Source organism: Taeniopygia guttata, chromosome 1, assembly GCF_048771995.1.
Source record: "Taeniopygia guttata chromosome 1, bTaeGut7.mat, whole genome shotgun sequence".
Taxonomy (NCBI): Eukaryota; Metazoa; Chordata; class Aves; order Passeriformes; family Estrildidae; genus Taeniopygia; species Taeniopygia guttata.
In genome coordinates, this window is record NC_133024.1 from 58,794,968 (window position 1) to 58,811,693 (window position 16,726).

The 16,726-nt window shown below is 39.4% G+C and overlaps 1 protein-coding gene across 19 annotated transcripts in view; it reads right to left on the reverse strand.

The window, feature by feature from the left end:
• ENOX1 (ecto-NOX disulfide-thiol exchanger 1) overlaps window positions 1-16,726 on the reverse strand; it is a 358,280-nt gene that overhangs the window by 131,945 nt on the left and 209,609 nt on the right. For 12 of the 19 annotated variants that reach the window (XM_030272208.4, XM_072928797.1, XM_072928807.1 and 9 more), the window contains 2 exons: window positions 3,028-3,162; window positions 2,016-2,153 (listed from right to left, as the gene is read on the reverse strand). The exons of 3 other annotated variants lie outside the window; for them this stretch is intronic. In XM_030272208.4, coding sequence (XP_030128068.1) covers window positions 2,016-2,153; window positions 3,028-3,037 — 148 coding nt within the window. In that variant the 5' untranslated portion in view covers window positions 3,038-3,162. Of the gene's footprint in view, window positions 1-1,555; window positions 1,696-2,015; window positions 2,154-3,014; window positions 3,163-16,726 lie in introns of those variants that run through there. 4 more of the 19 variants (XM_030272202.4, XM_030272186.4, XM_030272193.4 and 1 more) reach the window with 4 other exon arrangements.

The following is a 16,726-nucleotide window of genomic DNA, read 5'->3' on the forward strand; positions in this document are numbered from 1 at the left end:
GTCGGAAGAGACTCACAACAATCAAGATCAGCTCCTAACTCCACATGGTACAAATTATAGCATGTATCCAAGAGTGTTGTCAAAATACTTCTTGAACAGGCCACGACCACATCCCTGAGTAGCTTGTTCCAGTGCTTGACCACCCCCACAGAGAAAAATTTCTTCTTAATAGCAAATTTGAACATCCCCTGATGCCGCTTTAAGTCATTCCCTCACATCTTATCACCAGACACCAGAGAGAAGAGATCAGCATCACCCTCTGCACTCACCTTAATTAGGATGTTGTAGACAGCAACTCCTCAGCCTCCTCTAAGCTGAGCAAACCTAGTATCCAGAGCGGCTCCTCACAAGTATTGCCATCTAGTCCTTTTTATCATCTTTATTGCCTTCCCTTGAAAATGCTCATCACTCTCATATTTTTCATATGACTCTTACAGCACACAGCTCTCATGGTGAGGCTGCACCAAAGCTAATGTGACCCTTTTGGCCACCAGGACACATTATTGACTGATTCTGAGCTTCTCATCAACAAAACCCAGCATATTCTTTCGGCAGGGTTGCATTCCAGCCTCTTCTCTCCAGTCCACTCATGCATCCAGGATTACATAGTCCCAGGTACAGAATGTGGCATTTGTCCTGATTAAACATCACACAGTTGGTAATTGGCCAGCCCTGTAATCTATCCAGACTCCCTATTAGGCCAATCCACCCACTAGAGAATCAACAGATTCTCTTTTATTTAGTATCATCAGTAAACTTAGTGTGGACTCAGCTTCTGCATCCAGGTCATTGACAGAAGCACTGAAGAGAATTGGATCCCAAGGAGTGGATGGCTTTGCTTGTTTCTTTTAATCAGGAGCATGGGGTTAAAGCTAGAGATCACCAATCAGTTCACAGCCTCCACCAGCTCAGCTCTCTGCTTGAGACTGATTTGTTATAAATCAGCTTTCTTGCAGCTTAGTGTACCAGCCTGTAAAACAGGTAATTCGGAGCCAGACCGTCAGCTGCGAACTGGCACAGCTCTACTCAGTTCCCACTGTCAGGAGGGGGCATATTTGGCCAAAATTAATCATCAGGCATCCCTGGTGAGGCAAGCAGAGTGATTTACATCATGACCTGGCTCACTGAATCCTCGTCTATGTGGAGAGGTGCAGACGTGACAGGATGCTGCTCTGATACAGATATTACACAGCTCTTCTTAAGCTGAAGTGGCAGTGAAGCTTCCAGAGGGAATCTGTCATATACCTAGCACATGGCTTGTGTCCACAGGGCACCCACCCATATATAAACAGTTCTTCTCTACATCACAGGAGCAAAGAAGTTTTAATGTTTCCAGCTAATTTGGCCTCTACTGTTGACAACAAAGTCTGCTATGTCCAGTCTTATCTGTAAAATATTGCTGGTTTCAAAATACTGTTTTTGTAGGTGTTACAATAAGTGATCCTTTGCAACACTCTCCTAACTTATGATTAGGAAGTAAATGACAAAGTCTAACAAGAACAATCTCTTGACATTAAATTTTACAGAGCCAGTCAGAAAGTAAATAAGCACACACCTGACGGGAAAGCTTCACTTCACTAATATCAACTGAGCATATGAACTGGACAGGCTTCATGATTTTCTGTCCAATTAACACAACTCCAAAATCTCCAGTCAAGAGTTCTCAGCCCAGGGTATTCCTTGGCAGAACCTCAAGACATCCTGCTTGAACAGAGAAATAAAAACAAATGTTCCTCTTACATGACTTGCCTCCTAATCTTGACCCAGCATAAAGATTGATGGTTTAGCTGTTAAATTTCCCCTGAGAACTTTAGTTTTTTACAAGGTTAAAATATAATATGGATTACATACCTACTACAAGAAGAGACTACTACACAGTATGCAATATTAATCATAGGTGATGTTTTCAGAACATAAAAATATAATATCCTCAGAAAACATTCCATATATTTTTCAAAGGATACGAAGAATTCATGACTGGTACAAGCAATGCTTTTAAAAAAGAAAAATCTTACCTGTCACAAGCTGTTGTCCTGCTAGTCCTACTGGAACCATCCCCAGATTATTCATAGCTGTAGCCCAAGCTGTGGGATCAGTGACTGACATGTTAAGCTGCGTGGTATCTATAGCTATACTTCCCAAACCATCAGCTGCTGCAAGGAAGTAAACATGCTGTAAGTAGAAAAGCCTATGCACCACAAATTTTAACCAAATCTTTCAGTGAGAATGAGGTATCACAACCACCGTTTATTTTGGGTTTTTTTTTTTTGTTTCTTAATTATGATTCATCTTTAGATCATTAATAATAATTCTTGGTATTGTATAATAGATCATAAAGTCATTGGAAACATTCAACAGATGTAAAATGGTACAAAGAAAAGAGAAAACTACTTCACCATGAGGATAGTCAAGAAGTAGAACAGGCTGTGCAGTCACCATCCCTGGCACCTTACAAGACTCAGCTTTCATAAAGATGTGAACAGCTGATCTGACCCTATCTCTGGCCCTGCTTTAAACAGGAGGTTGGATCAGGGACCATCTGAGGCCTCTCCCAGCCTGAATAAATTGCCCTGCAACACTCTGATAGAACTTAATGATACATAAATAGTTGTGGGACTTGACTGAAACCTGTGAGAACCAAACATACCCCAAAAAAGAACAGTTTTCCATAAGGTGCAATTTTTTATTTTGTAAAATATTTAAGAATACATTATTCCCTAACTAAAAAGAGACCAAATAAATTTCATTCACTATAGCAAATATCATAGGTTTTTTTCTAAAACCAGAAAAGAAATATCATGAGTATGGTCAAAACAGACTGAGCCCACGTATGGATCTTCCTTTGATGGGGGGGATGGGTGGGACAGTTAAGGGATGCCACCTTAACTGAAAACTGAATATACTTGATACTGAAACACCAGACACAAGATTTGATCACACATTTTTGCTTCTCCCCTCCCCAGTCACACCTGAAATCAGATCTTTTCAGTTATTTTCTTATGGCCTTTGCAGACCTGAGATATTTACCGGCAGCCATTGCTTTTCCCTGGATCCTTTTTCTTCTGTTTGACTTCTTCAGTTAGGAATAATTAGCTACTGTATTAGCAGCATCTTGAGATGGGATATCACCAAGCACAGGGCCCTCACACAGCTCATTAGGCTCTGAAAGAAAAAAGATGGCAAGTGCCAGAGTCAGAGCACAACAACGGACCAGCGTCTTTGGGAAGCACTCGAAGCTCCTGCCCACTCCCTCTGGATCAGCAGCCCCAGTCTCTGTGCACACATTTCACAGCCTCTGTAGAGGCATTCCAGCAAACACTCTCCTCGCCTGCTGAACAAACAGTACCATGTATGAACCTGTCAGGCCACTGAAAAGCCCTTCACAAATTAGGTCTTATCAGTAGCTACACAGCCTCCTCAGCATGAAGGCATCGGCTGAAAGATCATATTAAGGGATGAATATGATTTTTTTTTAACTGTTAACAATTAACTGGTGTTGCAAGTTTCAAGGAAATAGTAGTCTGTTCTGAGATGGAAAGAGGAAAGAAAATATTATGCAATGACTTACAGAATGGAGCCGGTGGAGATGTGGAAAGAAAACCTAACAAAGCTGAGGAAGATGCCTGCTCCTTAACTAACACTGCACCCTGGGCTCACAGAGGTTGCTTAGCTCAAAGCAAAAGTGTGGTATCTGTTTCTAGCTAAAACACATTGCTCTCATCAGGTGTCTGTCAGGCCATGAATTTTACATAAGGGCAACTTATTGCTGTTGCTGTCATTGCTTGGGAGGCTCACCACGTTAGCGCATCGCTCATCAGAAAGGAGGCAGAGCAGGTGACAGGTAAGAGGTGTGAGCAAAGTCTGTGAGCTCCCAGCACTTCCAGCAGAGGTAGAAAACATTAGGCTGAGGATGATCACATACAGAAGCCCAAGCTACACTTTGTGCACCAGGTACATGGGACTGTGGGTTAAGGAGGGCCACGTTCATTATTTTTGGCTTTCCAGTAGCCTAAGGGGTCTGATCCAGGGTTTGGGTACCAGGGGCCAGCAAGTGACCAGAAGCTTGCAAGTGTTCAGGGAGGTTATTAGCACTGTGTAGGTGAATCTTGGTGACTTGTTCAGTCCTAGAATAGCCATGCTGACTTTAAGAAACTACTTGAAAGACCATAATTAGGTGGTTTCCAACATGCAGACCCTAAGGACTCGTCTGTAGAAAAGACACAATTAACATAATTACTGTATTTTAGTTTAGTACCTCCCACACTTTTCTTTTTTTTCATTTGATGTGCATAAAGTATGAGCCAGAAAGTTTAATGTTTTTGTTTCATGGCACTGTATACATCATTTCATAGGAACATGACCAAATCAATGGCTGTAAAAGTGAAGAGTCAGGCTCAGACAATGATCTACATTTTTTTGTATGTTGTAATTTACAAATAACCAATACACTGGGCTAAAAAGCATTTTGTTCAAATCTACAGTGTGTCTACTTAAAAGTCAATATTTATCAACCCTTAATATTTGAATTTGCAATTCCAATTCTTATTTGATCTCCACTATTCATTATACATAACATAAAATATTTTTATCATAAAATTAGCTTTTAAATAACATCTATAAACAGCAAACAAACACTGAATGGAAGTCTTCTGCAGGGAATGTGACTAACATAAGGCAAGGCAGCTAAGATTTATGTCAAGTTTTTAAAAACTGGGTGTCTCCTATTCAGCTCTTTAAACTTGTACTTAGCCCTTTCCACTGAGGCTATAAACTTCTGACCACAAACATCTGTTTTGAGGTTAGGGCTGGCTGAATTACTCCTTGTCAATAAGTTACTTCTTACACAGTACAGCCCTCCTTGCTCTTTATGAATCACTGCCAAATCAATCCCAATGTACAAATATATGCTGAATAGCCCGTATAAGAGTAGTTCACCTCTTTTCCTGACCAGCAGCCTTGTTGCCTTGATGAAGTAAGGAGCATTTAAAAGCCAACAGTGATGAAATGCCTCTCTATACCTTGCTATAATGCATCACCACAGCTAATGGGGAGGAAGAAGGTACTGCCCCATGGTTTTGGGGCAAAGGCATCTCAGATAGACATGGATTGCTGGTATAAGAGGAAGAAAATGGGTGTTGGACTCTCTCTGACATCCCCCTTGCCCACATTTTACTGTTTGGTGCAGTGTGTACCAGGTGACAGCTCTGCTGCTGAACACTAATACTCTTCTGCCCAAGCCCACACTGCAGTTCTGACAGAAATACAGGATCAAACCTCAGTCTACTGGGAATGACCTTTTGGTGTTTTCCTTCTGATATGTTCACATATTTCAAATTTTGGTCTACTTTGATGAATTAGCTACAAGCATTTGTTAAAGTCCTTGCGGAGGAAGAAGAATATAACACCACAAATATGAACGAAAGCATAATCAATAGGTTGAATTGGTGAAACTCATGGTGTACTGTACCACCAGGTCTGCCCAATATGCCAAGGAAGTCTTTGCTCAAAACACACTCTTGTAGCCCATCCTGGCTCTCGGCAGCTTTGCTTTCTCTCTGACCACCAGGTCTACTGTTTCATCAAAAGTACCTGGATACAGTGCAGGGTGAACCAGGGGAAAAGCCATAAAAGAGAACGTGAGGAGCCTAAAGTGGAACTAGTTCTATCTAACCAAGAACTGCTGCAGGCTATTTTGTCAGTGGAAGAGAGCTGAATAACAAGCATAAACGAACCTATGAATGCTGAATAATTTGCAGTAAGCTGTAGGCAGAACTAATGCTCCATCCTGAAGGACACAGACTGTAGAAACTAGCTCTTTTAAAAAGAAAAATACTAATTTTGAACATTCCTTCTAGTGACAACTCAGTGGTTAAGACAGAGCAACATAATAGGGCAAAAATAGTCTCACAGGCATTACAAACCTGATTTAGACTCAAACATTAGCTTTTGTTTAAGAAGCTAATTCTGAAAATTTGTATAGAGAAGGTTTCATTAATGCTTAAAATAAAATCAGCTTTGGGCAAATTTCAGCATTTCTTTGTGTAGCTCAGACGCTGCACTATTATACCCTTCATGACACTGGAAATAAAACAAGCAAGGCAAACAAACAAACCCACTGTCTATTGTCATGTAAAAAGCAAAATCCTAACTTTGATGAGGAATACATCTACTAGCAAAGATTCTGGCTTTCTTAATAAAAAATTTAATCACAGTTACTGGTTAAACAGGCAAGAAAGTGTAAGCTTATGCAGGGATCTTGTGTAACCTGAGCAGACATTTTCCAACACCACTTCACTGACATCACACCTTTAGAGAGCATTACTGATTTACAATTCACTAATACTCCTCCGGGCATTAATGACCTGAAGATATATGTAAAAGAAATCTGTTTTTATAAAAATTTGTGCATAGAAGTAGCCCTACTTCAGGGAAGTAACTTCACAAGCAAATAAAGCCATAATCCTGATTTACAGGAGAAAATGTATAAAATATTCTGGGCTCTGCTATTCCTTGATGTTTGGGAGAGGCAGAGACATTAATAAAAACTTCCTGATTTGAGAACTTCTGATTAACAAAATTTTGATGTCAAGCATTTTGTAAAGTGATTTCACATTATACTTTTTTGGTGGCCTCTCTTTTTGCACACATGATGCAAGTACCAGTCCTTGGATGGTGAATTGCAAGAGACATTTAGACTTCCCTCAGACAGGTTGTCAGGAAGATAAAGCACCCTCAAGTCCATACCAATGAGCACTTCTCAGTCATAGCAGTCATAGCAGATTGTACTTAGTGCACATATTTTATACCAGGCAATTAAATGCAGTTACCCAAATGAATACAGAAGTCGGTTATATATTGTGCATCAATTATCACAGGCAATGAATGCCATGAGACAAAGAAATTAACATAACATAAAACTAATTTAATAACAGCAGATTGTGAAGTTAAAATCCTACCCTTTAGATATCCATAACACCACAGTAAGTTACAACATGGAGTGAACCTGATTAAATGCACCACTGTAACGAGGCTCTGTGGAGTGCCCGGGTCAGCAGCCAGGCCTGGGATGCAAGGAGGAGGTTCTCTGCCCAACTCTGACACCGACCTGCTGAGTGACCTTAAGTCATCTCAGCTCTTTGTCTAATTTTTGTGACCATTAAATCCTTCAAGGAAAAAACTGATGGTGTCAACCTTTTGAAACCTTGGAGTACAAGTCAGAAAGTCATTAAATGCTATTGGTGCTGATTCTTGAGGAAACACAGATGGAAAGGAACAATGTGGAATCTTGTGAACTGTTACATCTAGGCGAGTTTTCCTATTCTTAAAAGAATGGCAATTTCAAAGTGTTTGTTACTATTCACTGTGATTCATAGGACAGTGGTCATTAGGTTGGTCACACTCCACCTGACCCGCCAAAGTACAGGTCATTTATCAGGCTACCTCCAGCTGTCTTCTAAAATATATCAAGTGTTTTGTACTGATTCTTCCCAGTGGTTTTGTTTCTCCAGCTGCATACAGGACTCCCAGTAAAGAAGAGAAAATAGAAAGAAAAGCTAGACAAGGATATGCTGTAAGTCACTGTTCATTTCTTTCTGACTGTCTTAAAATGAAGAAGAAAAATGGGACTAGTAACAATGAAAATGATATTTTTGTGTCATAGCCACCCTACCTGGGCTACATGAAAAAAAAAAACCCAGCATCTGCAATGTGATTCCAAAGATGGCTTTTAGAAATATTTTTTATATTATTGCATGTGCAGTGTTACAAGAAGAGGCATTATTTTCCATGGTTAATGGTATGTTAACACCTAGAAAATGTCACCTAAATTCAGAAGTTCAAAACAAATTGAAGGAAAACATATTTCTTGCAAAAATTTGCAAAAATGCATTTACTACAGCAAGTAAAAAATTACATCAGGTACCAAAGCTTTTTTGGAACAAAATATTTTTTTCTGGGAGGGGATCCTAACTTATGCATCTACTATGCTTCATCTTCCTGCAGCTCTACTGCAGAGACCAGCTGGTTTCCAGCATCTCCAGAGTCACCCTGTTTACATGGATTTTTCTGCCACATCTCCCTCTTACAGGAGGCATTTGAAAGTAAAGATTAATTCTGCAGGAACCAGCACTTTCCTTAAGAAAACAGCTTCATTAGGCACAAGCTAGGGAAGATAAGCTCCCTTAGAGCCTAAATAAGAGCTCTGGTTTTGTGTTCACTCACATAATCTTTCCAATTTTTTGTCTTATAAATGATTTAAAGCACCTTTTTTCATTCTAGATTATGCCACTAAAAACCTACATTGTCATCTTATAAACTCATAAAATATGTGCTGGTAGATTAGGACATTTTACTTTTAACTATGTAAACTGAATATGTAGGTTTTTCCATGATTGCAAGGGATCCTTTCCACCAATTTTCACTGAAAAAACAGTTAATGAATAAATCATGTCCATACTGATAGGATTAAGACAATTTAGAGAAAAATCATAATATAACAGTTATAACACAATAAACCAGTTTCCCTCTAAATTCAACAAAGTCAATTTTTACAAAACATATTTTCTGGAAGAACTGCTCATTTGAGATGCTGCATTACTTAAATCCATTGTCCCACTATGTCTTGAAGATAACACATGGTACACACAAAGGCCAGACTTCCCTTGGAAAGCAGAACACTGCAAGGTTTCAACAGAGAGAGAAAAATAAAACAGAAATCTCCAAGATAAACAGGTATTCTCTGGTGATGCTCCTTGAAAGGTCACTCGGTAATATTTCATGGTAAATCTCAGACTTCACTGGCATCTCAGAGCAAAGCCTTAACAGGTTACAAATGTGCTTTTTGTTTTGCGTGTATTTTAGCAGCTGCAGTCTGATTATGCTGAAGCCTATAAATAACATATTCTGGAGGCACATTAAGCAAAGCATTATAGAAGTCCAGCTTACTTACTGAAAAAGCATATGCAGTTCCAAAATCATCTGGAACAGGAAAAAAAAAAAAGCCATATTGCTGGCTAGCAATGCAGCACAGCCTTGATAAAAACAGGTTTGATTATTCCTTGAACACAAAACACTGTTGTGAATTGATGATTGCATCTCTGTTTTTCACCCTGCCAAGATGGCTTGCAATTTTGACTTGCTTCCCATTTAAAAGAACAGTGACTTACTGACTAAATTAGGACAATCCTTTCTTTAAATGCTGCATTTTCCCTTCATTTATAGTTAACAACAACAAATATTCTGAAATGTTTTAATTATTTACAGCAGTATTTTAATAGCAAGCCTTTTATGACACTACTTTCTACTAAAGGCCAGTGATTATTTTAGAAACATGACATCCACACCACTGTATTTCAGACAAAAGGGGAAGCATTTGAAGAAGATTTTGAACAAAGACACTTCAGCAACTTAATTGAAAGGCTGAACACTGAAATGAGAGGTGCTGGAATGTCTTGATGCTGTAAAGTACCTGGGGGAGTCATATGGGCTACATATGCCATTTCTTATCTTTTTGGGCTTGAGAGAATACCTATATAAATGCACTACACCTATCAAATATCTTCTCTCACTCACTGTACCACACAATATTCTTGCTTCATGTCTACTAAACTTACATCAAGCTGAAATACAAAGGGTTGTTTGGTTGAGTGTTTTTAAAAACTCAGACACAATGGGGAAAAAAGAGACCAAAGCAAACCAGGACACACTTCCAGAATGAGTATTTTAGCTTCCTGGCTAACCTAAAGTGAAATAATTCCCATGTCGCCTCCTGAAAAAATGAACAGCTTGACAGGTAAGCCCTGTCTATGGCAGAGCCCCAGGGATTGCCACAGACCACCAGAAGCAGGGGTGCCTTCAAATTGAATTTCCAAAGGAACACAGACGGCTGTCTCCTAGTCCCAGCAGACCAGGATACAGTTGCATTTCACATGGTAACATTATGTATGGAAAGTCTATTTTAAGTAACTTTTTAGAAGTTTCTAAAATGCATTCATTATCATTTTTCTTCTCCTTCAAAGTCTGTATAATTGAACTCCTGGAGTTAAGACAGCCTGTCTTTTCAGGCAGACATTCATTGGGGGAAAAAAACCTCAAACCTGTCAGTCAAATTATTTTCATATTTTTAAAATACACTTTTATCATTGGGTCAAATTATGGCAAGAGGTGACACACATCTAAGTGTCCTTTGTTAAATGCAAGGGTGATCTGCAGAGCTCTTTTTGCAGAATATTAAAGCAATCTAAAGTCATATTGATCAAAATTTTATGCAATACCATCAAGTATTCTCTCAGTGATGGCTGTTCAGTGAAAATCTGGAAAAGAGATTTAGGCTTGTTTTGTTTGTTTTAATTGAAGGTTTCCGGTGATAAATTTTGCTTAAGAGAAAAATTCACTACCCTTCTATCAGCTTACATCTGTCCTCACTCTGAAAGCTGCTATCTCCTTTTAGCACATCACACTCAGGATATTTTCTCCAGCTACAAGCTCTAAATTGCCAGTGTGCTCCCTGGGCTCATTTATCTTGCAATCCTTCCATCCCTCTTACTATACCTCCTATTCTCCATTTACCTCATAACACTTTTTCTTGCTTTTCTTTGCATTATTTTGTTTCCATCCTTCACCTCCACACTCCCCCTACAATGTAGGCACATTTCTTGCCTTAATCTGCCATGGGCAATTCTCTCACCCAAATATCTCTTCACAGCCAAGAAGTTACTGTTTGTTACACTTTGCTCTTGTACTAAGGAAGGCAGGGATTCACCTCACCTGAATTCTGCCAATGTAGACATCTATACTTGAGCTTTCTTACTGTAGTCATTGCTAACAGGAAGAACCAGGTGCTTCTGCCAGCCTGTTTCAGACACCTACCTTGCCAGGCAGTGAAGCTTACCTTGGAGGTGCACATCTCACTCCCCTGGCTGAAAGTCTACACTGCAGTTTTGGATATGAACATCTGTTTTGTCAGACACCCATGGGATGAGATGAACTGGGCTGAGCTAACTGTGCCTTGGGAGCTCAGTTGTCACTCTGCTACCTCCATGCCATATGAATCCCAGCAAGACACTCAGTCCTGAGGGACTTGGCTTCCACTCCTGTCCTTTGCCTGATAACTCTGGCACAGTGAGCTGCAGGAGAACAGAAAGCATGACTCAGTTTGCAATAGCTCATGAGAATGTCCCCAGATATAGATACAAATTAGAGAGAGAGAGAGAGAGAGAGATTGTTGTCTTTCTGATTATTTTTCTGTCCATCCCCAGTGAATATACCAACATATAACTTAGTGTTTGACAGCAGGAGCTGCCCACTCTAACACATTCCAACAACTGTGATGCCCTATTATCTGCCTTTTCTCTGGAGAGAAAATTCATCCTGGACCTTTTCTTTCTACTTCCAAATGATGAATCCCATCTCCTCAGCCCCATTTCTTTACCAGACACTGAACTTTCTTGCTCCTTGTAATTCCCAGTTTGAAAATCAGTGTAAATCACACACACCTCTGGGCTATCACAGTCCCCTGTTTCTGCCCACCAGGCTTGCCAAGGTTGCTCCTGGCTTTCTTCATCATTCCTGCCATATCTGGGGACAGCATCTGTTTTTGAACCAGAATCGAGGACAGCAAGAGGGAGTTTCCCTCTGTCCTTTCTGATTTACGAGGTAGTTTGCTCTAGATAAATGAGGGAAATGATGAATATGTTCCACCTTCCACTGGACGAAGCAGAGCTTCCAGGGTCTTTGAGCTACCACATACCCATTAGCTTTCCTCAGAGGCTGATTTAAGTTGCTAAGCAGAGCCAGGAATTTTGCCTGGTTTCTAAACAGTTGTTTATGGGATCACTAGCAAATTACATAAATTTAGGATTATCACATACTCTGTGGGCACTGAGGGAGAAGCAATTCCACAGTTAACATGAGGTCAGATCAGGAAAACAGCAGCTACTATGTGTGCTTCAACTATGATCAGGCAACAAAAATTATTTTGATGCTTCTGCCTTGAAACTAGCTGTCAGGGCGTCAGGATGGAGAAGGCTAGAGCTGCAGATCAGGATGAATCTAATGATGCTAAAAGCCCTCCTTCCCTCCAGGTGGTCCTGCCATACCTTTACTTTGTCAACAATCCTTTCACTCCCCTTTCCCTGAAACTGTCTTCTTGTATGCGCATTTCTTTTCTTCAATTTCAGTTACAATTCTTCAGGGCAGGAAATCATGTTGATTTTCCCTCAGGCAGGGCTAAAACCTACTGGAAATGTGGCATTCTTTGTGTAATTGTACTGATGCTGCCTTTAGCCAGGTGCCTTCCAGGCAAGAATATAATCGAGGCAGCACTGCTCTAAGACACAGAGACAAGGCCGCCCTCTTGGCAGGCTTCTGCATATCCCCTTGTGCAGCCAGGCTTTCATCTCATTTGAGGCTTTTAAGGTGTCACTGTGTTGAAAAACTAGGAATAATGATGATCGTAGCATTCTTCTCTCTCCTCATGCAGCCCTTCCACCTCTTTCACATAGTTAGTAATCCTGCCATCCACCATTTTTCAAAGTGTTGTACATTTGTTTGTCTTTTTAAATTTGAATTATAATCTCTTCAGGGCAGAGAATTTGCCTTTATCTGTGTTGGTAAAGTAATAACAAGAATAATGTATTTATTTACTGTAATACGGTATTTCTATCCTTCAAGATACAATCAGAAACAATCCGAAGTCAACAACAAGACCAAAAGATTTGCGGAACCTTTAACCATGAAGCAGAAGCCATGAAGCCACTTTGTGAAACTTTGGTAAATTAGTTACTTATATTCATAAATAGCAGTAAAGATCCTTGCAAATTGACCCTCTGGAAAATATAAAGCAGAACATAACCAGTGTAAACCAGCAGAGTACTGCTCCACATGTGTATTATAAGGGTCACAAATGGCCTCCTAGTTAATTTTTAAACAAATGCAATGTTAATACTTTCACTGCAACATTATGAATAAAGCATTTGGCCTGTAGCTATGAATATGGTATGTCATTGCTTTTAACTTGTTTGTTTATATCGTCATCCAGAAAATTTATGTACCATGCTCTCTTGAAGTAAATCTTGACTCAACCCTTGAACATGCAGAGGACATGGCCTATGTAGAGGGCTCTGGGGTGCAGTAGTTTCCATCAACTTCCCCAATGTAACTGGATGGCCACTACTCATAACCCTCCCTACAGCAGCACAGTGCTCTTCTGGCACACAGGAGGAGAGCAGAGTGCCAGGGTCAGTGTCCAGGCCCCTTTGGCACCATCATTGCTCGTGCTGTTAATGGTTTCTTTGTTCTCTAAAGATCTGCGGTATCAAATTAATCAAAATAACAGCAATGATGCAAGAGATTAAACTGACAGGAGTATGAACTGACCTTGTTTATCCAGGTGATACTACAGGAAGTGCAAAGTAGATACATGTAGAGGACAAAGCCCTGTCCTTGGGATTTATGGTCTGAATGGAAAATGCTTTGTGAGACCACTATATTTCTGTCTAAAATATATGGTTTAATTTAAGAGTGCCTGAATGACCCTAGCAGCTTCTGATATATAATGGTCAGGTTAAATGACCTCTATGTACTTTCTAGCCTGAAGCTCAGAGCAACATGAATGCAAGAGGAGCATTTTGAATGGGTCCCATTTGTTATTCTTTTAATTGCCTACTAATATTTCTTTTGGTGGGAAAGACTTAATAGAGCCCTTCTGCCTCCAAATATCTTCCAACCTGTCCAAATTGCAATTCAGCCGAAACAAATACAGGTCTACAGTTCTCTAGAAATGAAAAAGAAACTTGACAGGGATCCAGGAGATTCCTGTTCCTCATATATGTCTGCAACACACCTTTGGCTAGTAATTTAAACCATCATCCCCCACCCATGAAATGGTGTGATTATACTTTCTTTATTCCAGACTTTATTAATCTTGCCTAGTCAGGTTGTTCTCTGATTATAGGGTAGGTACAGCATGACAGGACCATGACCCAGGCCTGCAGAAAACACAGGATTGCATTAGGTTGAGGAATATTCTTTCCCCATAAAATTCAATACTAAAGCAGAGTGGAATAAACAAAACAAACAAAAAAACCCCAATTATCATAATTTCCTATGGAATTACTGTTTATCTGAACGTGGAGAAAATAGCAAGTTTCCTTCAGAAGCACTTGCAATGAAATTCACACTCTGTCAGGTGTAAATTACAGCCTGTATCTCATCTTGTTCTATCTACAGCTCCTTTCATAGTCATGCATAGCACCAGCGTATAAAAATATTTCCTGCATGTGATCAAGCAAGTGTGGGCACATAAGATGCAGGCAAAATATGAGACACAAAAAGAAAATGTTTACTGGTATCTTAAAAGAAAACTAAAAGTTTGTAATCATGCCGTTTCTCAGTTAGATAAGGTGAATTACAATTGTCCTTGAGAACACAATTTAAATAAATCTAAGAAATATTTTGTTTAAGAAGTTGCAGAGAACGGAAGTAGCTAAAAACAAATGACAGAAAGAACAATCCCAGGAACATGATTATGTTGTGCAATTACAAATATAGTAGATCGCTTAAATTAAGGCCAGATCATAATAGAGTTACTCAGTGGAATAGCGTGGGAAACAGGCTTTTCATCTTTTTTTCTCCTCAGTGTTTTATGCAAGACCTTCTGATTGCATATGCTCTATGACATCTAATAGATTACTTCAGACAAATATCTGTAAACTCTGCAGAAACCTGGTTTCATCTATACTCATCTTCAAAATAGTGAACTCCTCCCTGAGTCCTGTGGGTTGGAGATACTGCAAAGTGCATCCCTGGCACACCATGAAGCATCATTGAGTTTGGGAGGAGTCACTAGATGGAGTTGGAGTGCACTGTCATGTTATTTCAGGGTCCATATTTCAAGGTATAAACAAGACTTCAGCCTGGGTAGAAATTCAACGTTGTTAATCTTCTTTAGGACAACTGTGGCTAGGGGCAAGGAAGCGGCGTATTTAGTTTAATTACACGGCCAGAAATGCCTGAGCTAGACAATTCCCTCTTTAAAGTTGGCAATTTCCTTTCATTCAGGAATAGTTTAAATGTCTTAATTGTTAAGCTATCTATACAAAGACTATACCTCAGGTTTACTACTGATTAGGTCTCCAAATGCTTATCAATTGGTGAAGACTGGGTATCTGCCACAGCGCAGAAAGAGAAGCAATAGTGTTCTGGATGACGAAACCTTTTTGGGGCACTAAAATTAAAAATCTGCTTGTTCAAATAGGGCCTGAACAAAACAATTTTGTATGACTTCTCAGTGAATGAAAAGAAATGCCATACCTGTTACGAATGGCTACAGTACTTCTGAAGACTCTGCAGACAGGCCATCTGACTTTCCTGTCATGTCTGGCACAGGTTTTTTCACTTTACAGGATAAGGCAATCAAGCCTTGACCCTTAGCTTCCTCATAATCAACATTTGTGCTAGTAAATTCAGTTTAATTGGAATTCATTCATGTTTCTAAGGGGAGTTTAATGATGGAAAGATTCATGCTTCATCTCATCTCATTGGTACTAAGATTCACGTATGCAGATCCATCACTGAGAATGTCCTGGCCTCTGTTATCATTAATTGAAGCATATTAAGAGACTTAGCAGAAAAAAAAAAATCCAAATATGAAATGTCAGGAGAGAGATCCATCTAGTTTCATTTCCTGTAGTTATAATATACCTTAATTACTGTTAATTAGGAGATATTGTTCCTGGTGGAAGATCATCTGACATAGTTTCTGTTGGTGATTAACATAGAACAGAATTCAATATATTTGTTGAATGTGGGATCTGTTTATTGTGACTGTACAATTCTATCTAGAGTATCAGTCCTGCTACACAGCAAAACAAAAAATAGTCACAGGTCAAAAATATTTCCTTTGACTCATGATGTTTCAATATTCCCTGCTGCCTTCTTAAATTTTCTGCTGCTGGCCCCTTAGGACTCTAGCACACGTTGCAGCTCCCACTAAGGAGGGATACAAGGCTTCTCACTGGGCTTCAACAGAGCTACATCAGAGTCTAAATGAACAGCAGATAAAGGAAAAGGCTGAGGGAAGACAAGTGCTACAGGAATTGACCTCTGTAGAAGAACAGTGAAGTCGGACAGATAATCAATGAAGGCTTCAGTACCATTTCTGAAAAAGTAATCTTTGATTTATTGGAAGAGTGCTATTATCTGGAAACCTTTCCTCATAGAGTATAAAATACAAAAATTTACAAAAATTAGAAACTCAGGCTGAAGGCATGAGCTCAGCTTCTGCTGGTGTCAATACAGTTTGCTCACACTCATTGATCTATGGCTATATATGACCCTGAAATATGTTTTGCTCAGCTGCCTGAGATATTTGCTCATGCTTAGAATAGAAATGATGGGACTGGTTTTATCACAGAAAAGTAAGCAGTGTATATCTTCTGCCTGAAAAGTAACCAAATTAACATTTGAAAAGTAATCTTTTTTCTCAGTTACCAAAAAAAGAAAAAAAAAAAAAAAAGATAAAAAAGAAAACACCACCATAATTGGCTAAACTACTTGTACTAGGCCTTGGTTTTCACAAACTCTGTTTCCTAAATGCTTGTTTACTCTGAACTGCAACAATTGTGATAAATCATTTGCTATTTACTCTTCAGTGCTACTATATGCTTTGGGCAAAGATTTTTTCTGTTCATTATTTATTTATTTCTAATAGCAAAACCACTATTTTAAT